Source organism: Podarcis raffonei, chromosome 11, assembly GCF_027172205.1.
Source record: "Podarcis raffonei isolate rPodRaf1 chromosome 11, rPodRaf1.pri, whole genome shotgun sequence".
Taxonomy (NCBI): domain Eukaryota; kingdom Metazoa; phylum Chordata; class Lepidosauria; order Squamata; family Lacertidae; genus Podarcis; species Podarcis raffonei.
Genome location: NC_070612.1, coordinates 134,510 through 160,587, shown reverse-complemented (window position 1 = coordinate 160,587; position 26,078 = coordinate 134,510). Strand labels below are relative to the sequence as shown.

The following is a 26,078-nucleotide window of genomic DNA, read 5'->3' as shown; positions in this document are numbered from 1 at the left end:
TCCCCGGCTTTTAGGCAGTGCGAGCCGCTCGGGGCGCGCAGCCAGTATCCACCGCTCGCGGCTCCGCTCGCCTTTCCTTCTCGCTCTCGCCCGCTTGAGCGCCTCCGACCGTCCTTCCCGTCGGGTCCCGACGCCTCTCCAGCCGCAGCCATGGAAGCCATCAAGAAGAAGATGCAGATGCTGAAGCTCGACAAGGAGAACGCCATCGACCGAGCGGAGCAGGCGGAGGCCGACAAGAAGCAGGCCGAGGACCGCTGCAAGCAGGTGCCCGCCCGCCCAGCCCCGCAGGCCTCCTGGCGCCCACTCCCCAGAGGGGCAGACCCCCAGGAGGAACCACACCTCACTAGCCCCCTCCATCCCCGACACTTTGCCAGGCAAGAAGACCCCCACCCACTAGTCAGGCAGATGCCCTCCCAACTCCCACCGCTGGGCTCCCATCTCTGGAGACTCCCCACCCCAGATAATCCCGAGTGCAGGAATGCCCTCCTGCCCCCCCCGCTCCTTCCTTACCCCGGGCACCCCCTTTCCCGCCGGGTAGGAGCGAGCAGCAGCGCATCGGCCTCCCGCTGACGCTCCCCCCTCTCTCTCCCCGCCCCCCCCCCGCAGCTGGAGGAGGAGCAGCAGGGGCTGCAGAAGAAGCTGAAGGGGACGGAGGATGAAGTGGACAAGTACTCGGAGGCCGTCAAGGAGGCCCAGGAGAAGCTGGAGCTGGCCGAGAAGAAGGCCGGCGACGTAAGTCCGGCTCGCGGGGCGGAGGGGCGGCAAGGGAAGGCGCAGGCATGCCCTCGGAGGGCCAATCCTGCCCGGGCCAGGGTGGGTGGCGCCGAGGAGCAAGGGCATAGGGGACGGGGCCCCTCCAGGTATTCCGGGCTCGTTAAGCCCCGAGCAGCTGCCCGCCAGTGGGGCCTCCCCCTCCCTCCCTCCCCGAGGATGAATTGAGCCGTCACTGGGCCATTAAGACGGGGCGGGCGGGCAGGGGAGGCTCCGGGCGCGGGCCTTGGCACCCGCGCCGCCCATCAAGTTGTCAAGGCATTCCTGGGCGCTCGTTAGCTGAGGGTCTCCCCGGGGCCAGGAAGGGGCTCTTGGCGCGGGAGGTGGTGACACGGCGTGCTCCTCCGGCCAGGCCGAGCTCCAGGGAGCGACAGCTGCGAGGGCTTTAAAGAGGAGCCCGCTCGGGGGACCCGCCACTGGCTCGGCCTCCTTCGAGGGCATTTGACACCCTATAAATAAATGCTCCTTGCCCGAGCCAGGCTCGAGGCCCGGGTGAAAGGCGATCAGGGGGTCTTAAGGAGCGCCTAAAAGGGACCCGCCGCCTGGAGCGCCGCCAGCCCGGACCCGCCGCCAACAGCGGGAGGGAGGGCGGGCGGGCGGGCGGGCGGGCGAGGAGGGGGCGCAACCTGCGCGGCTGGAGCGAAGCGGGAGCGCCGGGCGGGTCCCCTCGTGCTCGGACCGGGCTTCTCCGGGCGGCCTACTGGCTGCTTGCTCGGCTTGGTCCGCGCACAGCTCGGGCACTCTGCCAGCACCTGCCCGGTGTTTCCGGCCCGCGGAAAAGCCCTTCTTGGCCGGGGAAGATCGGTGCCCACACGCGCAGCCTGCCTTGCGGTTGTCTTTGCGCCCATCATGCCGGGCCAGTCCAGGAGCAGAGGCCGCCCTGGCTGCTCCTCGAGTGCCAGTGGGCACTGCCAGCAGATATGACCCCTCCAGGCAGAGCCCGTCTGCAGACTCCTCCTCGCGGAGGGCTCGACCCAGACAGATGCCAGGCGAGGCGGTGCTAATCGGGGTGCTAATAGGCTCCCGCCTGCTCCTTCCTCCAGAGGCTTAACCCAGAGGCGGGAGGCTGGCGACGCAGCCTGGTCCAGAGGCTTGCCACTCTTAGCCCCGGGAGGCCTGGGGGGGGACACGGTCTACCTGCTGACCCCCCCAGGCCACAGTGCACAGGGGCCCATGGCTGGATGATGCCCCTTAGTTCCCGCAGGTTGGCACGAGGGCCGCTCTCCTAGCTTGCTGCAGGGCGCAGATGAGCCTCGAAGCCAGTCGCTTGGGCGCAGGACCGGGAGGCTGCGGGCGACTCCTCCAAGGGGCACCCCCGCCCCCACCAGGGCCGCGATTCCTGCATTGCAGGGGGATGGACTAGATGGCCCTTTGGGTGCCTTCCAACTTCTCAATCCTTTGAATCTACGATTCCTCATGGCTGCTGGGCTGCCCAGCCTCTGCGCTCGGTCTTGCGCAGCTGGCTCAGCATCCCGCCCGTCCCAGCCTCCGCCGCCTTTGCTCATATTTGGCCATTCCCCGAGCCCAGAGGAGGAGACTGGCTAGAGGGCGGGGGGGGGGGCTGACTGGCGCAGAGCAACTGCGGGGATGTAGGAGCGCAGCCGCCCTGGCTCTGCCCCACTCGGAGGCAGGTCCCCCTTTTCCTCTCGCGGCCCGTCCAGAACAAGGCAGATGCAGGTTTTCTCCCCAGTGCAGCTGGGCTCTGGCAGGCAGGCCGGGGCTGCCCCATGTTTGTATGTCCTGCCAATGGAGGACATTTTTCGCAACCCTATGTGGGAAATAAATGCCTCCCCATCCCGGAAGCGTGTGTGCATTTGAGTCCTTATGCAAAGGTGACTTTGCCTTGAGAAGCCGTCGTCTCCCCCCCCCCCGCCATTTCCTGCGCTTGCACTTGGAAGGGAACACCGGACTGCTTTGCAATGGCTCCAGGTCCGTTTGGGGGCACCAAGACCAAGACAGAAATTCTGGCTTGGAAACAGGCTAGCTGGCCTGGCACCATTCCTCAGGCTTGCCTTTCAGGTCCCCCCATTTCCACGAGTCCAGCACACACATGCTGACTGATGCCACTTCAAAGGGCTGGTCATGGGTGGGACAGAGCCCAGGTGGTCATCTGGTCTCCCCCAGACCAGCCCCCGGGGAAGCCGCCACTGGATGGAGGAGTCAGCTAAAGGAGGCCAGGCTGAGGAAGAGGGGAGGCAGGTCAGGGGGGGGTGGCACCACAGGTGGCAGGAGGCTGCTAAGGGGCCTGAGTGGGCTGGAGGAGACAAGGCAAGCGCCTGAGAGGTGGAGGTCCTTGAATGGAAGCATGTAGGTGCGTATGTGTAGCATCAGAGCAGGAAATGATGGGAATGGGGACAAATCATGGGGTGTTCTTTCCTCCTGAATGGAAAGAGAGGAACTGAAGCCTGAGAATGTACCAGGGTGAAAGCACAGTGCAGATGTGCTCAGAGGAGGCAAAAGGGGAGGTGGCCCCAAATTCACTGGTCCAGGGGGCTCAACTTGCCCCATTCAGAAGGGACTATGATCATAAATGTCACAGGCTGGTTGCATCTTTCCCTGGCTCTGTGAGACAGATACTTTTGGCCTCACAGCCTCCCCAGGAGGAAACTTGGCAAGGGTGGTTGTGTGGGGAGGGACATCCTAGACCTAGAGGGACAGGAAGAAACCCTGACCTCTGAGTTCCGGCCTCAGAGCGGGTGGCCAAAGAAGAGCCACGCGGTGTCCCTGGGAGAGGATGTGGACCTGAGGGTCTTTCTAAGTGTCAGCAAAGGTTGGGCTTCAGGTTTGCTCTCCTGAGAGCAGGATTGGCTCAGCCCACCCTTGGACCCCAAGACTCTTCCCAACATGCATTTCTGCCTTAGGGAGCTGGTGTTTCTCTTTGCGCAGCAGGAGGCTGCCATGTCACACAATGGCTATAGCACAGGCACAGCCTGAAGGGAGTTGCTTCTGGCACCCTCACAGCTGAAGGCAGGAGAGGGGCTCCCTAGAGGCTGGCTGGCGGGGGGGGGGGGGCAAGTGCTCCTGCAGTTCTGCCAAGCACCAGCCCTGGACTAGGGAGTCTTTCAGGTGCAAGCCTCCTTGGTCCTCTGGAACAGAAAGTAAGTCAGTGGCCACAGATGGCTACTGGCACCCAGAGCCATTTTTTGAATTTATGAGCATCTCATTTTCTAATTAGAGTCACAGAACTGTAGAGTTGGAGGGGGTCCCAAGGGTCATCCAGCCTATCCCCCTGCAATGAAGGAATCTCAACATAATTAATTCAATTAAAACATTAGACATTCAAGAACTATCAGACTCTGGGAGCTGTGCAAGGAAATAGTAAAAGAAGATAAAACCTGGAAACCCAACACTATTCAAGCAGCTTTAATGCTATAAAACAGAGACAGACAGGACACAGCTGAGTGGTGGAGCATCTGCCTTGCATGAGGAGGTCCCATGTTCAACTCCAATGGCAGCAACTCCAGGCAGGACTGGGAGACACTCTGTTTCTGAAATCTGGAACAGCTGCTGCCTGCCTGTGCAGACACTACTGACCTAGATGGCCCCAGTGGTCTGACTCAGCAGAAGGCAGAGAGAAGGAATTGTGCTCCAATGCAGCAAGAAGCAACCGAGTATTTCAAGAGACCAGGAAGTAGAAACACATGGGAAATGTATGAGCACATCCAGCTTGCCATAGAGTGTTGTGACACCCCCTCCCCAGCATGCACACACTCACATGCTGGGACTTGTTTTGGAGGGGCCCTATCATGCCGAAAGGTGGCAGGTGCTTAGCTACCAGCCACAATGGCTGTGCTCTCCCTTCTCTGCCATCTGTTTCACCCAAGAAGGGGTCTCGGTGGCCATCTAGTCCAGCCCCCTGCTCAGTGGAGGAAACTCAGAGCTAGAGCCCCTACCTCAAAAAGAAAACAGATGGATGTCTGGATCCTGCTTGAAGACGACCACTTGGGACGGAGAGGCTCACCCTCCAGGGAGCAGGAAGTGCTCAAATTGCCCCTACCATCAATAAAGAGGCCTTCCTGTAATGTAAGCCAGGTGGATCTCATCCTGCCACCTGGGGCAGCAGCAAAAAAGAACTCCCTGACTTTTTCTGTCTAATGACAGCCCTTCAGCATAGACGATGAGGAAGCGGAAGAAGGCTCTCAGGTCTCCTCTCCTCCAGGGAAAGCAGGCTCAGTTCCTCCAACCTGGACTAGTTTCCCACACTCCTTGAGCATCTTTCTAGCCTTCCTCTGAAACCATTCCAGTTTATCTACGGCAAAGTGGAGGAGCCCAGAACTGGGCAAAGGACTTCAGATCTGGTTCAGAAAAGGACAACTGAAATGATCGTGGGGATGGAGGAAAGTGGCAGCATTTGGGACTTTTTAGTTTAGAAAAAAGGCAAGGAAGAGGCGACATGATAGAAGTCATGGAGAAAGTGGCAAGAGAAAAGCTTTTCTCCCTCTCAACACTAGACCTCCTGGACATCCAATGAAGCTGAATGTTGGCAGATTCAGGATAGATCAAAGAAAGGACTTTTTCACACAGTGCACAGTTAACATATGGAACTCACTTCCACAAGAAGTCAGAGGTGGATTTAGGGAAGTGCAACCAGTTGGGCGTGGAGCCTCGGGATGGAAAGAGGCAAGGAAACCAAATTTCGGTGTTGCACAGGATGCTGCTGAAATTTGAGACCCCAAAGTCGGCCACTGCAAGTAGTAGTGATGGTCACCAACTTGGATGGTTTTAGATGGGGATTTGACAAATTCATGGAGGGTAAGGCTATAAAGGCTCCAGGCCAAGATGGCTCTGCTCTGCTTGTACAGTGTGAGGCAGTAATGTTTTTGAATGTGAATCGCTGGAAACCAGAAGAGGGGAAAGTGCTACTGGGTTTCTCATTAGGCCATCTGGTTGGCCACTGTGAGAAGAGGATGCTGGACTAGACAGGCCACTGGCCTGATCCAGTAGCCTCTTCTCAGGTTCTTAAGCAGAATTTTATTCCCCCTTGCTGTGCAGTGGTGTCGTCTAAACACTCCGTGATGAATGGGATAAAGGCAGCTTAAAAAGGTGCAGAGAAATCCAGTGGCCCTGACTGGGGACGCTCTTCTTCCATCAGCCCTCTGCCCATTTGTGATTCACAGGTCTGGTCCACAGGCTTCTGAGCATACACAGGGTGCCAGGTATGCCCAGGAGGCAATCACCTTACTGAAGCCAAGGAGGCCTGGCCAGCGCCTGGACTGGCGAGTCCCTGGAGCAGCCACGTGGGGGCTGCTGCTGCTGCTTTGAGAGCCATGTTGCAAGAAAGTAAGACCACAACCGAATATCCTGCAGCTCCAAGGACAAAATGCCCCAAAGCACATGCAGAGTGTCCCTCGAAGAATCTCTTTTAACATAGATCCCTACTGATGGCTCAGCTTTACAGGAGAGCAGCCTTGGAGCAGCAGATGGGGCCTTCATTCTTGTGCCTTTGCAGCAACCAGCAGCTGACCCCGTCTGATGGGGAGACTCGGTTCAGTCAAGTGGCAGTGGATCGAGTTGTCATTCGGCGGAGTCACAGCAGCAGGGAGATCCGAAAGTCCCCGCTTGGCTTGTTGCTCTTCTCAGTCCTCCAGCCAAGTGGCCACCGGATCAGCCCTGTGGGGCAAAGCGAGCCCAGAAGGGGGCCACTGCATGAAGCCGCCGGGCGGGCGAGCGAGGCTCTTCCCGGGGCACCGACACTTGGCACGCTGCCCCGGGAGGAAGCGTCGGGGAGTCCGGGGCCCCCGCTTGCCAGGAGGCTGCAATGGCCGGGCCTGCGCGTGGCCGCCTTTTGCGCCTGAGTCCGGCCCGCCTTGCGCGCGCTGCCTCGCTTTCGACGGCGCCGCGACCCCCGACGGACAGCGCCAGCCCCCTCCCTGCCTCCGCGGCGGGCTCTTTAAGAGCGAGGCCGGGCCAGCGCGCTGGAGGAGGCGCGCGATGGGCAGAGCCGGCGGCAGGAGGAGGAGGAGGCGGGGCGCGGAAGGCCGCCTCGCCCCGCATCCTGAGCGCTTCTTCCTGCTGGGCGGGTAGGCGAGCAGACGGAGCGACCGAGCGCCAGCCAGAGCCCGGGCCAGGAGCCCCGCCAGCCCGCCGCCGCCGCCGCCCCCGATCCAGCCCCCCGACGGGCTCCAGCCTCCGCCCGCCCCTCCGCGCATCCGCCCGGGAAGATGGCCGGGAGCAGCTCCATCGAGGCGGTCAAGAAGAAGATCCAGACGCTGCAGCAAGTGGCCGACGAGGCCGAGGAGCGCGCCGAGCACCTCCAGCGGGAAGTGGACGCCGAGCGCCAGGCCCGCGAGCGGGTGAGAGAGGGTCCGCTTCGCCCCCCGGAAGGGCTCGGCCGGAACGCCGACGGCCTCGCCAGCCCCGGGGCGACCTTTTCTCTGAAGGCTTGTGGGGGGCTGGCGGGGCACCCGGCGCTGGGCTCTCCCCGGGGCGACCCAAGGAAGCGGCGCCTCGGAAGGGCGGGGTTCCCGAGCATGTGCAGAGGGCCGGTTCCACCCGGGCGGGGCTTCCCGTCGGGGGACTTGCCAGGCATCCGCCTGCATCCTGCCTGCCTCGTTCTCTCGCGCTCCGCCCAGCGCAGAGCCGCCCGGCCCACCTGGATCCGGGGAGGCGCCGCTTCCTCCGCGCTCCTTTCCCGGCCGAAGGCGGCAGGGGCGTGGCCTCGTCGCCCGCGGGCCACATGGGTATCCTCGGGAGAGGGGTCCTTCTGGAGGGTGCTGGGGGGGGGTCCCAGAGGACGGGGGGGTCCGCCAGGGGCTCTGCTCTCTAGCGAACAGCATGTGCGAGGCGCGCGAAGCTCTTCGAGCTCCCCTTCCAGCCACTCCTGGCAGGGGACGCCCTTGTGCCCGTTTCCCAGATGGGGGAGCGGAGGGTGCGAGGCTGGCACGCTGCCCAGGGACCTCTTTGCAGCGCCTCCTCCTCCTGGGGTTCCTGCCCCTGAATCCTCACTCTGGTACTCGCGCCCCTTCCCAGGAGCATCTTTCTAGTAGTGCAAAGAGGGCACGGTGGGATCCTGGTGCCATTTCAGCTGTGCGTGAGATGGAGGTTCCTGCTGAGCCAGGTGCGGACCTACCTGAGAGAAGAGGGTGCGCTGCGCATTGCAGGGAGAGCGCTGGCTGGGCAAGAGTTGGGGGTGGGGAGCTGCTAGGCAGCCAGGATGGGTTGGGGGACAGGATTTGGGTCAGCTTGACACCCCCCTTTGGCCAGGACCTGCTACTGCCTGTGACATCATTCTGTGGGGGGCTCGGACGGTTGGGGGTGTGGGACATGCCTGGCGGGGGGGGGGGCCTTGAAAGTGGTCTTGCCTCCAAGAGGAAGACAATAATGAGGGTGCAGTACTGAGGCGGTGTGTGTCTGTCCCTGTATTCCTGACCCCTCCTCTTTGCAGGCTCTTGGAACTGAAGCAGCCCAGTAAATAATTGACAGGAGGCTGGCAGGAGTCCTGCGGGTGGCTTCCTGGCCAGCCCCAGCTGGTGCCCCCCTCCAGTCCCTTGGCTGTTCCCTGAGACCAGGTGGAATCAGACTATCTACTGCACCGTACACCTAGGGGAAGGGTGCAAATATGAGGAGGGGACCGTCTGGTTTTTTGCAGAGCTGTGAGAGCATTTTCTGCAGTGCAGGGAAGGAGCAGGCGCCTCCTTCCCTGTGGCTGGGACTCCCAAGCCAGAGAGGTCCTTCTGGAGGGCTTCCTTCCCTCCAGTTTCTGGCCCTCTGGGTGGGTGAGAGGGCCTTCCTTGTGCACCCCTCCCCCAAGGATCTTGAGTAATCCCACCGGTGGGCTGTTCCCAAGGCAAAGCTGGTTGTGTGGTGGAAAGAGAAGTGGGGTGGTAGTTGGGGTGGGGGACTTAGCCCCAGGGCCAGGCTCCCCCCCCCGTGTCTCCATTGGGTGAGGCATGGAGTGGGAAGGCTGCCTGGCTTAGTTGGGCTGCAAAGGCCCAACAGCCTTGACCCCACAAACAGCTTTGTGTCCCCGTAAGAAGCTCACCTGGCTTGCCTGGTTTGGGGGTGTCTGCACTGAGCAACAGCAGCTGCCCAGAGTTTCAGGCTGGAGCCCTGGTCAGCCATCAGAGACGGATCCCTTAGCTCTACCAACAGCCAAACAATTTGTTCTAATTTAAATTCTGTTTAGTTTATGAAATTTATATATGACTTGATTGTAACAAAACATCTAAGTAGTTTGTAAGACATGTTGTTGTTGTTTAGTCATTTAGTTGTGTCCGACACTTTGTGACCCCCTGGACCAGAGTATGCCAGGCACTCCTGTCTTCCACTGCCTCCCGCAGTTTGGTCAAACTCGTGTTGGTAGCTTTAAGAACACTGTCCAACCATAAGACATATTAACACTATCAATAAAAACCGGCAATTAAACACTGAAAAATGGTTAGAATCAGCAGTGAACGAATAGGACTAGGCTAGCAAAAATATTTTAAGAAGGCACCAAAAATAATACGGGGAAGGTGCATGCTGGATGTCAATAGGCAGGGAGTTCCAGAGTGCTGGGGCACTTTATGGGGCACCTGTAAAAGGGCCAGTTCTGCAGGTCGAGGCAGCCAACAAGTTGTTCAGGAAAGTGCAGGTCTTGCCTTACGGCTGTTCTGGTACTCAGAAGCCTCCCGCTGCTTCTTGTGTGCAGCCTCCTGTCTTAAGAGCCCTGTGGTTCGTGCCAGGGCCGGCCCTCCCTTGAGGCAAGGTGAGGTGACTATCTCGGGCACAGATCGTTCTCCCCCTCTCCTTGTTTCTAATTTAGATCTTCATGCCCCCTCCTTCCCCGCTTGCCTGAGGCACCACAATGTTTTGAGCTGGCCCTGGTTACTGCAGAGGCTCCTGGCTTGAATTCCTGGTAGCATCTCCAGGTAGGGCTGAGAATGTCCCCTGCCTGAAACCCTGGAGAGCTGCTGCCAGTCAGTGTAGACAATACAGAGGCAGATGGACCAGTGGCCAGAGAAGGCACCTTCCTATGCTCCTTTCAGTCTGGCCGTTCCTGGCTCCATTCGTTGCCTAATTCCTTTGTGGCTGGTGGTGTGTCTTGTGGCAGTGAGTTCCGCAGCTAACTGTGCACTGCTGTGTGGACTCTGGGTGGCAGGTGGAGGGGCAAGCCTGCCTCTGCTGGAACCTTTAGCCTGGCCCATAAAGACAGTCGTTGCAGGATTCAGGATGGCTGACCCTGCTAGCTCAGACTAGAGCCTCCCTATCCAGAGGCAGTATACCTTGCCCTACCAGTACAAGAATGCAATCAGAGAACTGGAGAGTTAAAAGGGACCACAAGGGTCATCTAGTCCAACCACCTGATGCAGAGCTGCATTAGCTAGGCATTTTTATATTGCCATAGGAAAGCGGGGGGGGGGGGGGCGTGGAGGCTTCCTTTTCTGATCTCAGGAGTCCTCCTCCAGGTGAGCATCCCAGAAGCTGGTCTTCCCCCTCCTCCTTGGTCCTGTGCCCCCCAAAGCCCTTCCGGCCTCCTCTGCTGCCGGCTGCCTCTTCCTTCCCTGGGCCCAGCTCTCCAAGGCTGCTTCCTGACCCTCTCTGCTCTGTGGCTGCTGTGCCCCCTTTGCTGATCCCGGCTCAGCCCTGGGCCTGAACCAGCAGCAGAAAGCACCTCCCTTGGCTGGAATGTGGGGGGAGGGAGGGGCTGAGGGAGTGGGGGGAGGGAGGAGGGGGGAGGAGCCCTGCCTCCGCTGGCTCCTCCCTTCCCTTCAGCCAGAGCATGGATGGGGAGTGAGGGGGAATCCCACCCCCATGCTTTGCAGCTGCAATAAACAGGAAATCCACCCCCCACCCCCTGAGCAGCTCCCGTCCATCTCCTTTTTGGGAGCGAATCTGCTCTGGAGGCATTCCTGCCGCTTTAGTCACTCCAGCGCAGGCAGGCAAAGCACCCATCCTGCTCCTGCTCCTCCCCCCTCCCTGCTGGGCTGCCTCCCTTTCCCACCCCACATGCTCCTCCTCCTGCTGCTGCCCTGGACCCCCAGATGGGCTGCTGCGGCCCAACAGCCATCCTGTCTGGGTGGGGCAGCTTCCCAGGAGCTGCCTGCGCTGCTCTTTGCCCTGTCCTGGGCTGCACAGAGGTGGCACCAGCCCCTGTGCCAAAGGCTTTCACCACACAAAAGTTGGGATGTGATGTCACCTTGCAGGTGGCCTGGCACTCCTCTTGTGTAGGCTGGGGACCTGGGCGGGGTGTGTGTCTCAGGAGCGTCACCTGGGAAGCGCCGCTGAATCAGGCCAAGGCCCCATGCAGCACCCTCCTCTCACAGAGGGCAAATAGCTCCCCATTATGGGAAGCTCTCCAGCAGGATTTGGGGCAAGAGCCCTCTCCCCTCCTGTGGGGTCCAGCAACGGGGATTCGGGGACCGTGGAGGCAGAGCAGAGCCATCCTGGCTAGGAGACACTGAGAGCGGCTTCCTCCTCCTCCATGGATTGGTCTAATTCTCTCTTCAAACCATCCAAGTTGGGGTGGGGAGTTCCACAGTTTGCAGAAGGAGGACGTTCTTTTCTCTTTTCTGTGCTGCTGAGAGGGAGAGTGCCCCCCCTGCCCTGCCCGCCCCCAGTCGTGCTTTAAAGTGCCTAATGCATGATGAAGTTATAAGCCTACAAGTCTCGGCCTGCAGATGTTCAGTCTTAAGTGCAGGAGATGGAAGGAGGGGGGAGTTGGGGAAGGGAGGGGGCGATATTGCACAAGTTGGGCCAGCACTAGGGAGAGGAAGCAGAAGGGAAAGCGCCTGGGCCGGGGGGAGCCTGGGGGAGCTGCTGCAAGCCAGAGCTGGGAAGGAACCTTCCTGGGAAGTGACGGGAGACCTTCTGTGGCCCCTTGAACAGCCCAAGCAGGAAGGGACTAAAGAGCACAAACAGGATCACCAGGGAGAATCATGGAATCAGAGAGATAGAAGGGACCCCAAGGGTCATCTAGTCCAGCCCCTGCCATGCAGGAATCTCAGCTAAAGAATCCATGACAGATGGCCGTCTAACTTCCCAAGGGAGACTGTTCTACAGTCTTACTGTCAGAATGTTATTCCTGGTGTTTAGTTGGAATCTCCTTTCTTGTAACTTGAAGCCATTGGTTTGAGTCCTAGCCCTTGGAGCAGAAGAAAACAAACCTGCTCCATCTGAGAGCCAGTGTGGTGTAGTGGTTAAGAGCGGTAGTCTCGTAATCTGGGGAACCAGGTTCGCGTCTCCGCTCCTCCACATGCAGCTGCTGGGTGACCTTGGGCCAGTCACACTTCTCTGAAGTCTCTCAGCCCCACTCACCTCACAGAGTGTTTGTTGTGGGGGAGGAAGGGAAAGGAGAATGTTAGCCGCTTTGAGACTCCTTAAAGGGAGTGAAAGGAGGGATATCAAATCCAAAATTCTTCTTCTTCATCTTTCATGTGTCAGCTCTTCAGGTATTGGAAGATGGTTCTGTCTCCTCTCTGTCGCCTCTTTGCAGGCTAAGCACAACCAGTTCCTTCAACGGTTCCCCACAAGGTTTCCAGACCCCTGATCATCTTAGTCACCCTCCTCTGCACATGTTCCAGCTCATCAATATCCTTCTTACATTATGATGCCCAGAACCGGACACAGTATTCCAGGTGTGGTCTGACCAAGGCATAATGGAATGGGACTTCTCCCGCCCTTGATTGGGATGCTATACTTCTGTTGATGCAGCCTGGAACAGTATTAGTCATTTTGCTGCTGCATCACACTGTTGACTCATGTTAAGCTTGTGGTCCTAAGACCCCTAGATCTTTTTCACATGTCCTACTAATAAGTCAGATGCTCCTCATCTTATATGTGTGCACCTGGTTCTTCCTGCTTAAGTGCAGAACCTTACACTTGTCCCTGTTGAAATTCACTTTGTTAGCTTGTGCCAAATTCTCCAAGCTGTTGTGCTCATTTTGAATCTTGCTTCTGTCTTCTGTGGCATTGGCCACCCCTCCGTTTGGTGTCATCTGCAAATTGGATGAGCATCCCCTCAACCCCTTCATCTAAGTCATTTATAGATGTTGGACAACAGCGGGCCCAGGACAGAACCCTGTGACACCCCCCTTGTCACTTTTTCCCAGGATGACGAAGATCCATTAAGGAGTCCTCTTTGGGCTCAGTCAGTCAACCAGCTACAAATCCACCTAACAGTTACCTTGTTCAACCCATATTTTACAAGCTTCCTTTCAAAAATATCATCCGAGACTTTGTTGAAAGCCTTACTGAAATCAAGATACACTAAGTCTACAGCCTTCCCCTGATCTACCAAGCTTGCAACTCCATTAAAAAAAGAAAAGAAATGGGATTCATCAGGCATTACTTACTTTTGAGAAACCCATGCTGGGTCTTAGAAAAGAATGCTGTAATTACTAAGTGCTCACAGACGGACTATTGAATTATCTGTTCTCGGAATTTTCCTGGTCTTGATGTCAAATTCACCAGTCGGTAGTTACCTAGTTCTTATCTTTCACCATTTTTGAAGATGGGGACAACATTGGCCCAGATCAAGTCTGCAGGGACCTCACCTGTCCTCTAAGAATTCTCAAAGATCATAGACATAGTCTCTGAGATTACACCCGCAAGCTCCTTTAGTACTCTTGGATTCAGCTTATCAGGCCCTGGAGATTTGAATTCATTTAAAGTAGCTAGGTGTTCCCTTACTACCTCATTTCCTATCTTGGGCTGCAGCTCCCTCCTTACATCATTTATTCTGTTATCGCCAGGTTGGGCATCAGTTTTCTTTTGGGTGAAGACAGAGGCAAAATTGGTGTTGAGTAGCTCTGCCTTTTCTTTGTCACCCAGGAGAGTTTCTCCGTCTTCTCCACACAGAGGACATACCACTTGCTTGTTCTTCCTCTTGCTTCAAAAATAGCTGAATAAATCTTTTTATTATTTTTAACCTCTCTTGTCAGCATGAGCTCATTCTGAGCTTTAGCCTGCCTGACCTTCACCCTGCAACTGTTGGCTACTTGTGTATACTCTTCCTTTGTGATTTCCCCTTTCTTCCATTTCTTATACATGCCCTTAAATCTCAGCTCATCTGTGAGCTCCTTATGCAGCCACACCGGTTTCCTTAAATGCCTCCCAGTTTTCTTTCTTGCTGGAATTGCCTGCATTTTTGTCTTCAGCGTTTCACTTTGAAGAAACTCCCATCCATCTTGGACTCTTTGGGATCTCACCCAGTAGCTCTTTAAGCTTTTTGAAAGTGACTACAGGCAGCTTTCCCTTGTATCACGAAACCCAGGTGGGCATGATCACTTCCTCCCAAGTTTCCAAGTCCTTCCACTTCATTGATCCGTTCCTCCCTAGTGGTGAGGACCAGGTCCAAGATAGATGACCCCTTTTTGCTTCTTCCACCTTCTGAGAAATGAAATTGTCATTGAGACAATGGAGGAATTTGTTGGACCTTACATTTTTGGCAGAGTCTGAGTTCCAACAGATATGGGGAAGTTGAAGTCCCCCATGTTTATATCTCTCATTTTTAAATGTTTGGTAATCTGCTCTAGTAAGGCATCACCCAAGTCTTCAGTCTGGCTTGGCGGTCTATAGCAGACCCCCACAGTAAGGTCCCTGTTGTGTTTCTCTCCTACAATTTTTATCCATATATTCTCAATCTGCTTTCCATGCTCCAGGTCATGGTTTTCTTCACAAGTGTACACATTCTTTACATATGATGGTCCTCCTCCTCCCTTCCTGTTTAGTCTATTCCTTTTGAACAGGTTATACCCCTCAATTCCTGCATTCTAGTCATGAGTCGTATCCCACCCGGTTTCAGTAATGCCTACCAGGTCATATTGGCCATCCTGTATAAAAGGTCCAATTCGTCTTGCTTGTTTCCCATACTCTGTGCATTTGTGTAGAGACAACTGAAACCGCGAGTCGTTCCTCCAGCTGCTTCTTTCTTGTGATTTCTTGCCCTTTAGCCACTCTGAGCCCGGCTTCGGCTGGGGAGGGCGGGATATAAATAATAATAATAATTATTATTATTATTATTATTATTATTATTATTATTATTTAGCGGGTTTCTGGAGTACCGCCTCAGTTTTCTGTGCATCACTGAAGCTATTATCTCCAGCACCATGTGTTCTTCTGTTGTCTGTCATGTTGTCTCCCTCCTGCTCAAGATCTAGTTTAAAGCTCTCCTGATCAGGTTCACGAGACTCATAGCAAAGGCATTCTTGCCAACCGCTGTGAGGTGCAGCCCATCTCTCGCCAGAAGTCATTCCTCAATGAAGTGAAGATCATGATCCAAGAAGCCAAACCCTTCCTGATGACACCACCTGTGCAGCCAGTGGTTTATCTCCAGTATTTTCCTCTCTTCCTGGGCAGTGGCCTTCAACTCCTGTTGAAGGAGTGATGAAGAGACCACCTGTGCGCCAAGGTTCTTCAGCTTCCTGCCCAGAGTCTCATAGTCCCTTGCTATATGTTGCAGGCTGTGTGTGGCAGCATTATTTGTACCCACATGAATCAGAAGGAAGGGGTAGCGGTCAGTGGGCTTTATAAGACTTGGCAACTTCTCTGTCACATCATGACTCTTTTCATCTGGAAGACGGCACACCTCCTGGGCCATCCTGTTTCCACTGCATAATTCTGCCTCTGTCCCCCTCATTAGGGAGTCCCCTATTACCACCACTCATCTCTTTCTCTTCTTGGGAGGGGCAGCAATTGTTCTATGCACTCTGCCTTCCAAAGCCTCCTTGAAGCGTTCTAAGGTCTCCCACTGCTGCTCTTGAGCCTCACCCTCTTGTCTAGTGGAGCTTATCTGGATATTATTGGGATAGATTACAAAGGCAGGAACCTTATGGTTTGAGTACTTCCTACTCCTTCCTCTCAACTTGCCTTCTCCAGACAGCAGTTCCCTTTGTCTGAGATCATTTCCTTGCAAGGTAGCAAGTGGGTTATCAGCATACTCATCCACAATCAGCAGCCTTGGATCTGGAGGGGTTAGGGCTGGATCCAGACACATCAAAGAAGCGTTTCAGTTAAATGTGTTGTAAACTCATCCAAGGAAATCCGGTTGGGAAAGACTTGACTCCACAGCGCCATCTGGTGTCCCATTGCTATATCGCATATAAAACACATTTCTTTACCAATCTAGCTGAGTCCCAGGTCAAGAACGGAAAATGTTTTCTCCAAACCCATCTCCTCCTATCTCTTCCTCCTTTTGGGGGGGGGTAGCGGGAATCATTCTTTGTTCTGTACCTTTCACAGTCATCTTGGTGTATTCTGAGGTCAGCAGTTGCTGTCCCAGCTCTTCTGGCCCAGAATTGGTGTCTGGGCTGAAAGCGATTTTGCAGCCCCAATGACCCAGCACGGCTCCTGACAGTCCCACTTCTGTGTGCTACATTCCTCCAGGGGTTCATCTCTTGCAATGGGCGATCTGCCTCCTCTGTAGGGGCATCCCACCAGTCTTGTTGTTCTATCACATCCGCTCAGCTCTGTCGAGAAACCTGCATGTGTTCCTGTACCTCGAAGTGTGCTTAGGCAGGCCTCAAGTTGCTGGACCTTCTCATCCAGTAAGGCAACCAGTTTGCACTTTTGCACATTCTCCGGTAGGAAGACTGACATGGCGCAGGTGTGGCAGGTCATGGCAGGAGCTCCCTCACCTTCCATGCCCCTTGGTCCTATGCACACTGTGAGACAGGACTTGGGGCCTCCCCCACTCAGTGTCCTTGCCAGGGATTCTGTGCACAAACTCCCAGAAGTGGCAACCAGTGAAACTGTGATTGCTGCTGGCTGCTATCTCCTTCCCAACTCACTTCCTCCTTCAGCCCGGCTTCCTCTCAGCAGTAGCGCCTCCCACTCAGGATCATGTGCTCAGCAGAGCACTCTGCCGCACCCTCAAGCCGGCAAGCAGCTCAGACAAGCAAGCAGCCTTCATGCCAAAGACACAAGATCACTCTCACAGAAGATCACTCTCTTCCGCCACCTCCTGCAATCCTTGCAAACACCCCACTTGCAAGCTCCCAGAACCTGCAATCAGCTAAATTTAAGAAAGTGGAAACTTTTCCTGATTCCTGGAAGTGAGGCCAAGCGGAGACCAGTGGGAGTTTCAAAAGGGAAACTGCGCCCCATGCCTGGGGGGGGGGGAATGACACATGTGCAAGAGCAGGGCGAGGAGAAGTGAGGCAAGGTCATGGGGGCTGAGTTGAGGGGCGTTGGGCTTGGTGAGCCGGGGGGGGGGGGAGAGCAGAGGAGCTGAGATTTGGGGAAAGATGCTGGGGCTCCCCAAAGGGCCAGCAATGGGGAAGAGGGTGAGGCTCTGGCATGCCCAAGACTGGGATGGGAAAGGGGTCTAAGGCTTTGTGTGTGATCTGTGGAGTCAGGTGGGGGGCTGGTGGCGGCTCAAGGCCCCTTTTGGCTTCTGAGTTGGCTGGGCCTTGACTGGGGTCGAGCAGGGAGAGGGGAGGGGCTGGAGCTCAGGGGCAGAGTGTCAGCCCCAGGGACAGACTCCCGCCTGGCACCCTGCGAGTCATGGCTGCCCACCAGTGCCTGGCTGGATCCACCAAGTGGGCACAGCTTCTCATGTGCCTGGAATGGCCTTGGCTTTCCTGGAGTCATGTTTTGGCATCTGTGGGGCGGTAAGCATAGCTGTCAACCTTCCCTTTTTTTGTGGGAAATTCCCTTATTCCAGCGCCATTTCCCACTGCTTCCCGCTGCTATCCCGGACTGTTAGATATCCCGTAGATTGTCCCCGGGACAGGTGAGGCTACTGATCCCTTATTTTCAAATCTGAAAGTTGACAGCTATGGTGGGAAGGGCTGTGAGGTGGGAGTGGGCAGCCCTATGGGGCTGTGGTTGGGCGGCATGGTGAGGGCAGCGCTTGCCTGGAAGGGGGGAGGCTGGGCTGTGGAGCAGGGCTGTGCCTGTGCTTGACCTCTGCACCCTCTTCTTTCTTTCCTTCCTTCCTTCCTTCCAGGCTGAGTCCGATGTGGCCTCTCTCAACCGCCGCATCCAGCTGGTGGAGGAGGAGCTGGACCGAGCCCAAGAGCGCCTGGCCACCGCCCTGCAAAAGCTGGAGGAGACGGAGAAGATGGCTGACGAGAGCGAGAGGTGGGCGAGGGGCCTGCTTGAGCTCTCCACAGCTGCCTTGGGGCCACTTTGGGTGGGCTTGAAAGGCCCCGGGGCAAAGAAGGTCCTCTGATGAAGATCTGAATATGGGAATGTGAAATGAGGCAGAGAACAGCCGAAGTGTCGAGTCGGGAGGCACCTCAGAGGTCATCCAGACCTACCTCCTTCTGATGCAGGAAGTGCTGTTCTTGACTCATCCCTTATCTGGATATGATTAGGAGAGGTTTCAAAGGCAGGAAGGCTATGGCTCAAGTGCTTCATGCTCCTCCTCTCAACTCTCCTGCTGCCATTCTGGATCTGCCCAGAGTCCAGTCAGGAGGAGATCCACTGGGAGACCCTCCCCCATTGGCAGGGAGGTTCTGCCAGCTCTGGCCAGAGGGAGAGGGGAGCCCGGCTGCTGAGGGGCTGAGGTCTTTTTGGCCTCTTGGCTGTGGCTTCGGGTTTTCCAAGGCAGGGAGGGCAGCCGGGAGAGAAGCCCATTCCCAGCTCCCTCCCCAAGGGAGATGCTGGCTTGTGCCATGATGGAGACCCTTGAAGTGCCCTTGTGTGGCCTGGCCCTCCCTGCGAGGTTGGCCACTGCTCTGGGCAGGGAGGGCTGCCCCCTCAGAGCCTTTAAGAGGAGACTTCAGTGGGGTCACTCAGAGGACCATTCCCATGCAGGCTGCCCCTTTGCTTACCTCTGTGTGTGGGGTGTTGGGCAGGGAGGGTGAGGCGAGAGCCTGTCTTGGATGAGCTTCTGGGGTAGTTTCTGCCTTGGGTGTGCAAGCAAAGCCAGCAAGGCCAAGAGGAGCCAGGATGCGGCCTTCCTGGGGCTGCTCTAGATGACCCTTGGGGTCCCTTCCGACTCTAGGGCTTCTCTTTGGGGCTCCTGAGGCTCTCTGGGACTCTGGAGGGGGGGCTGGTGTGGGTGGGGCAGTCCTGGGCCCTGTGGCTGACGGGGCTTGTGGCTTCTCCTCCCCACCAGAGGCATGAAGGTCATTGAGAACAGAGCCATGAAGGACGAGGAGAAGATGGAGCTCCAGGAGATGCAGCTGAAGGAGGCCAAGCACATTGCAGAGGATGCCGACCGCAAATACGAGGAGGTGAGGGGGCCCCAGGGAGGGGAGGGGGCCTGGGGAGGGAAGCAGCTGCCCCCCCCCGGACTGCACTCCTGACACCTCTCTGCTTGGCTCCTAGGTGGCCCGGAAGCTGGTGATCCTGGAGGGGGATCTGGAGCGCTCAGAGGAGAGGGCCGAGGTGGCCGAGAGGTGAGTGTGGCCACAGGCAGAGGGGGAGGGGCTCCCTCGCTGGCCTCCCTTGAGGGGGGGGCACCAGGGCTGGAGATCAGAGTGCTGCATTGGGACTGGAGCTCCCAGCATGGTCCTTTTCTCCCCCCACCCCATGAGGGTGGGAGTGGGGGAGGAAGGGAACCTTGGCTTTTTTGCAGGCCCAGCCCTGTAGAGGTGGTCCCTGGCCTTCGTGGGGGGGGGGGAGCTTCATCCTCTGCATCTCCGTCTTTGAGCCCCGTGACGTGAGGCAGAGCCCCTGCGGCAGAGGGGCTTCCAAGGCCCAAATAGGACTAGAAAGGCCAGCCATCCCTCCTCTCCCTTGGCTCCTTGTGAGGAGGGGTCTGCTGATGCTGCACAGCCCCCCCCCCGTGTGTGGTTGGTGTTCCTTTGTAAAGGGGGGGGTATTTCATCCACCCCTCTCTTTGTTGTGGAAACGACCCCCTTGGCTCCTTCCCATCATTTTTTACTCCCTCCCCACCGCAAGAGCCTCTCATGGTGACGTAAGGAAAACAGTGCAGGCAGGATTGAACCCCAGGCAGAGCCAGCTCCCTTTCGCCTTCCAAGGTTAACATACGTTTGCCTGCCTTGAGTGGGGTCCCCCTTGCAGGGCACCTCTCCTGCTCTCTGGGGGCAGCCAGGCCCAGGGCGTTGCAGGGGGGCTGCATCCTCCCCGCTGCTAAACCTTGCTTGCCCCCTTGCCCCCCCAGCCGCATGAGGCAGCTCGAAGAGGAGCTCCGCACCATGGATCAGGCCCTCAAATCCCTGATGGCTGCAGAGGAAGAGGTACTGAGCAGGGGACCCCCTCCTCCGTCTCTCTCTCTCATTCTCTGAGCTGTGCGCACTTCCTGCTCCTGCTTCCTCTGGTCATTGTCCTTCGGAGGGCTTCTTCCTCTCCTCTCCCATCCAGCCTCTCCGCTCTGTGCTCAGATGCCACCCCCCTGCAGGACCCTCAAGGGGAGAGAGGTGGCTTTGGCCCCACTCTGCGTCTGGCCATCTTGCAGAGGCTCACCCTGGGCAAGGGTGGCACGGCTGTCTGGCTAGGAATGGAGGGCAGCTGGCGCCTTCCAGAGGCACGCTGGGGCCTCTCGAGCGCAGCAAAAGCCACCAAGCAAGAGATCTCATTTATATGTGTTATATTTATGTATTTTTTTTTGGTCGGATTATCTTGCTCAAGGCAACCTAAAGTGACTCAGTACCAAGCAAACAAAACCCCACATAGATGCACACATCCTATGCCCCTTTAAAATGTGGCTTTTGGGGGGGTGTTATTGGCTTGATGTTTTTATTTTGATTATATATTCAGTGGACACTGTGGGTTGCGAATGTGATCCGTGTGGGATGCACATTCGCAATCCACAGCGTTCGCAACCCGCAGCGGCGCATCTGCACACGCGCAGGTTGCGATTCGGTGCTTCTGCGCATGCACGACCACTGAAACCCGGAAGTAACCCGTTCTGGTACTTTCGGTTTCGGCGCTCTGTAACCTGAAAAAATGCAACCTGAAGCGTCTGTAACCCGAGGCTGACTGTATTGTGGTTTTTATGTTGATCTTTTCTGTGAACCGCCCGGAGACCTCCGGGTATAGGGTGGCGTATAAATTCAATTAATAATAATAATAATAATAATAATAATAATAATAATAATAATAATAAAAAAAAAACAATTAAAACCAGGATGGAAGGAATACAGTGGTACCTCTAGATATGAACGGGATCCGTTCCAGAGCCCCGTTCGCATCTAGAAGCAAACGTAACTAGTGACGGCATGTCTGCGCATGCGTGCATTGCTTTTCGCCGCTTCTGCGCATGACATCATTTTGAGCGTCTGCGCATGCGCAAGTGGCGAAACCCGGAAGTAACGCGCTCCGTTACTTCCGGGTTGCCACGGAGCGCAACTCGAACGTGCTCAACCTGAAGCACATTCAACCCGAGGTATGACTGTACAGAAAAACCGCGCCCCAACTTCTGAAAGGACACAGATAGTTAGAAGTCAAAGGCCTGGTTATACAGAAAAATGTCCGCCCGGCATCTAAAGATATAGAACGAAGGCACCAGGCAAGGCTCCCTGGGGAGAGCACCCCACAAGCGGGGACTGGGCAGTGATGGGGCAGGAATCAGGCTGCCAGCCTGGCCCTGGCGACAGTGGAATGGTGACGTGGTTTGCTGGCAGCCCAGAAGGAGACGGGGATCTCCCAGCCACCTTAACCAGGGCAAAGAGCTTGAGTCGCAAGGGGTCCGAGGGAGGTTCCTGGCCTTGCAGAGACAGAGCTGGCCCTCAGCCTGACGCACACCCACACATCTGTCCGCCAGTGCTGTAATGCGGGTTGTGGCCTGCGCCTGCCCCTAAGGCGGCTTTTTGTCTCAGCTCAGCCCAGGGAAGTGTGCTGTGCCAAGACAGAGGCCTCGGGATGCCTGCAGGACACATGGGCCTTGGCGATGCCTCTTGTGGCACCAGAGGAACCTCCTGCTGCTGCTTTCTCTCTTCTTCTGCTGCTGCTGCTGCTTCTTCCTCTTCAGATTCTTCTCTGCTGTCTCAACTGGTTCTCCCTCTCTCCTCCTCTCCCTCTCTCCCTTTTCCTCCTCCTGTCCTGCGCCTGCCTCTGTCTTTCTGGACATGACACAGTAAATGTGGGGATCTTGAGGAAGAGCTGAAAATTGTCACCAACAACCTCAAGTCCCTGGAGGCCCAGGCAGACAAGGTAGGAGGGGCGGGGCGGGGTTCGGAGCTCCCTGGTGGGATGAGGGGGGGTGGGCTTCCTTCAGGGAAGGAAGGGGGCTGCCCTCCCCCTCCCCCCTCACACTTGCTCTCCCCATCTCCAGTATTCCACCAAGGAGGACAAATACGAGGAAGAGATCAAGCTGCTGACGGACAAACTCAAGGAGGTGAGCAGCGCCTGGGACGGGTCTCCCCTCTCCGTCCAAAGCTGAAGCTGAGGGGCAGAAAGTTCAGTCCCAGGAGCAGATTGGGCTGGGGAAAAGACCCTGAGTCAGAAACCCTGAATCTTCAGCGTTCAGCATCATGGGATGGCCATGAGCTCTTGAGTTAGGAGAGAGAAGGAAACTTTTCTCTTTCCACTTTCTCCATGCAAGCAAGATGGACCCAGGCTCTGCTGCGTTTGGAGAGGCATTCAGAAGCCAAACAAGCGCAGAGTCTGGGGTGGGGGTGGTCAGGGCCAGACCCCCCTGGCGGGCAGGGGGAGTGAGGAACCCTTTCAGCCTGCAGCAGCCTGAGCAGAAATCTCTCCTGCACTCCACCCGGCTGCCCAGGCGGCTCTCTGCACGGGGAGCCCCCCCACCCCCACGCCAAATAGCGCTGTGTGTGTGTATGTGTAACCTCCTTTGGGGTTCAGGCACCCCTCACACCACCATCCTGACTCCAGAGCGGGATTGGAAGCCTTGGCTGCTCCTGCTGCTTAGAACCAAGAGGCAGGTCTGGCTGGGGAGCAGCCCTGGATGTGTGGAAGGAACGGAAAGGAGACGCTACGGCCGACTTAATGCCTGGAGCTGGGATCCCTATGCAGAGCCCAATCCCAATGAACTCTTATCCCTGCACAGCAGAGGGTTGGACTGGATGACCCTTGGGGTCCCTTTCAGCTCTACAATTCTGTGCACGCATCTTTGGAAGCCAGAGCTGCCACTTAACTGAGGGGACCATGAAGTGTGCAAGGCTTTGTACAAAGAACCCCCAAAGGAGGGAACTGCTTCTTAACATACTGTAAAAAAATTAAAGAAGACAGAATAAAATGACCATAAATGAACAATAGATCAGTCATCAGCAAAGGGGATGTAAGACAACAAGATCGGGGTGAGAATAAAATATGTTCCCCAGACTGAAGGACTGAGGAATATTCTCACCACCTCCTCATGATGGGGGGGGGCAGAAGAGGGAGCCTTTGTGTTCTGCTCTGGAGGGTGTTGCAAGGCTTGGAGAATGGGGAGCGGCTGCGGAGCTGCTCCTGCCTTCTAGGGGGTGGAGGTCGCAGCTCTGGACCCAACAGCAACCTGGGAGGATGCCCCCCTTGAGTCTCCCACCCAATGGGCTCTCTTTCCTCCCTCTTTCTCCCCCCCCCCCAGGCTGAGACCCGAGCAGAGTTTGCTGAGAGGTCTGTTGCAAAGTTGGAGAAAACCATTGACGACTTGGAAGGTAAGAAGGTGCTTCCCCCGCCTGCCCCCTCCGTTGGGCTGGGAAGTGGTGGGGCTGGGACCCAGAGCAGGGGCTGGGCTCTGGGAGGGTTGGGTCCTTGTGAAGGTGGTGAGGGTGTCGTCCTCCTCCTCCTCTTTTCCTCCTCCTCCACCTCCTCGTCTCTCTCCCAGCCACCCACCTTCCTCTTCCTCTCTCTTCCCTCCCTCTCACGTTCACTCTTTTCTTTCCACCCCCTGCACTGCTCTGCTCTGCCTCACTGCCTCACCTTCTCCACCTCACATGCACACCTGCAGACGAGGTCTATGCCCAGAAGATGAAGTTCAAAGCCATCAGTGAGGAGCTGGACAATGCCCTGAACGACATCACCTCCCTCTGAGCTCCGTCTCTCTCTGCTCCCGCCCTCCCCCTTGCTTGCCCAGGATACACCCCCCAAGTGCTCCCCTGTGTGTGTGCTGGGGGGGGGTTAGGAGGGGAGGCCAAGTTACCTCAGGTGGGGATAGGGGGTGGGGAGCTCTGTGCCAGTGCCAGAAGTGCCTTTCCTGGCAGAGGAGGCGGCGTTTGGGGGCTCTGCCAGCCATGCAGCTGGGGCTGGGGGGTAAGGGGATCTGGGCCTCTTCCCTGGTGGGTGGGAGCGAGACCCCACTATGGAAAGCAGCCTTGCACCCCCCTGGCAGGTCCCTCTGAGGCCCCGCTGTGCCCCTCTTGCTCTGCCTGTCTGTCCTTCCCACTGTCTGTCCTCCATGCTGCATTTCACGACTCTGTTCTCCTCTCCAGTCTCTGGTTCAATAAACAGTTTCAGCAAACGCCTCTTTTTCTCTCATTCCCTCGCCTACATTTCTGTCTCCTCCTCTGTGGGGCTCTGGACTCACTGGTTGCCCAACATGCCTGGTTAGTTCATCTGCTGTCTCAACCTCTCCCTCCCTCCTTGAACCCTGGCATCTGAGTGGGCAAGGGCTGCCCTGCAGGGGGGCGGCGTCAAAGGGCTTCCCCCCTCCCTGTGAGCCCCATGGAGGCAGGGGGCTTGGAGGGTCCTGCCTCTTTGCCCTTGGCCAGCCTTCTGGGGGCACTGAGGGGTCTGACTCCTTGGGAGCCTCTTGCCCCCTGCCTGTCTGCTGCCCTCCATCCTGCAGCTGGCCGCCTCCCCTGGCTCCAGATTGGGGAAGATGGCAGGTGGCAGGAGATAACGGGGGTGTCCTTGGTTGGGTTGCCTGGCAGCTGTCCCATGGAAATGCTCCTGGCTCCTGGAGGGGGCTTGGGGGTCTCAACTAGCTGCTCCCTCCAAGAGGCTATGGGGACATGGCATGGAGGCCTCCCTGGAGCAGCAGCCCTGATGTCCAGGGCTTCCCTTTTTCCTCTGGTGCTGACGGGCCTCCTGCCCTTCCTCTTCTCTGTCTCTCTCTCTCTTTCTCCTTTCTTGCTGCTGGACATGGATCTTTCCCCTCCAGAGCGCTCCCGGCAGGAGGAGGAGAAAAACAGCCTCCTGGCTACTGAGCTGCGGCTGGTCCTCCACGGCCTCCACAACTGAGCCCCCCAGCTGCCCCCACCCTTGCCTGCTTCGTGGGGGGGGGGCAGCCCCTCCCCTGCCCCTCCCTTCTCCCCCCTGAGAAGCCTTTTTCTGGGAGCAAGAGGATTTGGGAAGGGGGTCTCCTCTCCTGCACGCCTTCCTGGAGGATGGGCCTCCCAGAAGAGAGGCGTGGTTCCCAGTCTGAGCTGGAGAAGAGCTCAGCAGATGCTGGGCAGGGTGGGGGCCCCTTTTGACAAGGGGTGGGGTGAATGGGACAGGATCCTGGCAAGCAGCGTCTCTCCTCTCTGCTTCTCCATCTCTCCTGAACTGCTCCTCTTGCTGCTGCTGCTGCTGCCTTGCTCCTCTTCACGGATCGACACCCTCTTCCAAGGTGTTTGGTGACCGGAGCTGACTGTTCTCCTTAGGAGCAGGTGGTGGTGAAGAGGGCAGGCCTCTGGGCAACCAGGATGGAGGGGCCCCCTCAGCTGCCCTCCAGGGACTGGGGCGGGGGGGGGGATCTTGCTGTTGGATGGAGCCGCTGAACTGACTGGGCCCTCGCTCTGTGTGTGTGTGTCTCTCTTTATCTCCTGCCTCTTTCTCTCCTGGGCTGGGGGGGTGGGCTTCCTTCTGGCGGTGGTGGGGTGTGCCTGGGTGCCTGCCTGCCTTGTGTTTGCAGAGAGCTTGGCCAGCGCCAAGGAGGAGAACGTCGGCATCCACCAGGTCCTGGACCAGACACTGCTGGAACTGAACAACCTCTGAGGAGGGTCTGGAGGAGCAGCAGCAGCGGCCCCCTCCCCCCGCCCCACACTCTTGCCCGGCCAGCACCTCCTGCTGAAGGGAAGCCCCCTTGCCCCCCAGGCCTGTGCTGGCCCCTGTGGGGCTCTGCCTCTGCACTGCCCCTCACCTGCCTGTCCAGTTATTAAAGCAAGTTGAACAGAGGAGGGCTGTGTCTCCCGAGGTCTCTTTTGGGTGGGGGCAGCAGGGAGGGAGGGAGGGGGTGAGAGGTGACTGGCCCACTGCAGGGGGTGGGGGTCTCTGGACATAGGCCTCATTGTTGTCCTCGGGGGGAGACTAAGGTATTTGTGGATACTCCCTTGAGGGGTGGAAGAGTGCTAGGGAAGAGCCGTGGCCCCTCTTATTCTTGGGGTGGTCTGGGCTGACACCTGAGGTGACCCACAAACCCCCCCCCCGGGATTAAGGGGTGAGTGCAGCGCCCAGGAGACCCAGAGGGCAGAACCTGCCAGTTACTCCCTAGGGGAGGAGAGCGGCAGCGCCTCCGGTTTGTGAGGCCCCTGGAGGCAATGCTTTTCTTTGATCTGCTGCCCTGTGGCTCTGCCACCCTTGCCTCATGGGTGGGCCAGCCCTGGTGGCTG

At 57.3% G+C, this 26,078-nt stretch overlaps 1 protein-coding gene across 8 annotated transcripts; it reads left to right on the top strand.

Moving 5' to 3' along the window:
* TPM2 (tropomyosin 2) lies at positions 1 to 25,644 on the top strand. 8 transcript variants are annotated; one of them, XM_053407955.1, is made up of 9 exons: positions 1 to 264; positions 607 to 732; positions 17,639 to 17,772; positions 18,755 to 18,872; positions 18,967 to 19,037; positions 19,766 to 19,841; positions 21,878 to 21,940; positions 23,132 to 23,201; positions 25,382 to 25,644. In XM_053407955.1, exons 1-9 carry the CDS (start codon positions 151 to 153, stop codon positions 25,462 to 25,464), a joined length of 855 nt encoding a protein of 284 aa, XP_053263930.1. In that variant the 5' UTR covers positions 1 to 150; the 3' UTR covers positions 25,465 to 25,644. The 8 variants fall into 8 exon arrangements, with proteins under 8 accessions (XP_053263930.1, XP_053263929.1, XP_053263928.1 ...); XM_053407954.1 differs by lacking the exon at positions 25,382 to 25,644 and adding an exon at positions 23,495 to 24,004 and having other exon boundaries at positions 3 to 264; XM_053407953.1 differs by lacking the exon at positions 19,766 to 19,841 and adding an exon at positions 21,681 to 21,756 and having other exon boundaries at positions 5 to 264.
* The last annotated feature ends 434 nt before the right edge of the window (positions 25,645 to 26,078 follow it).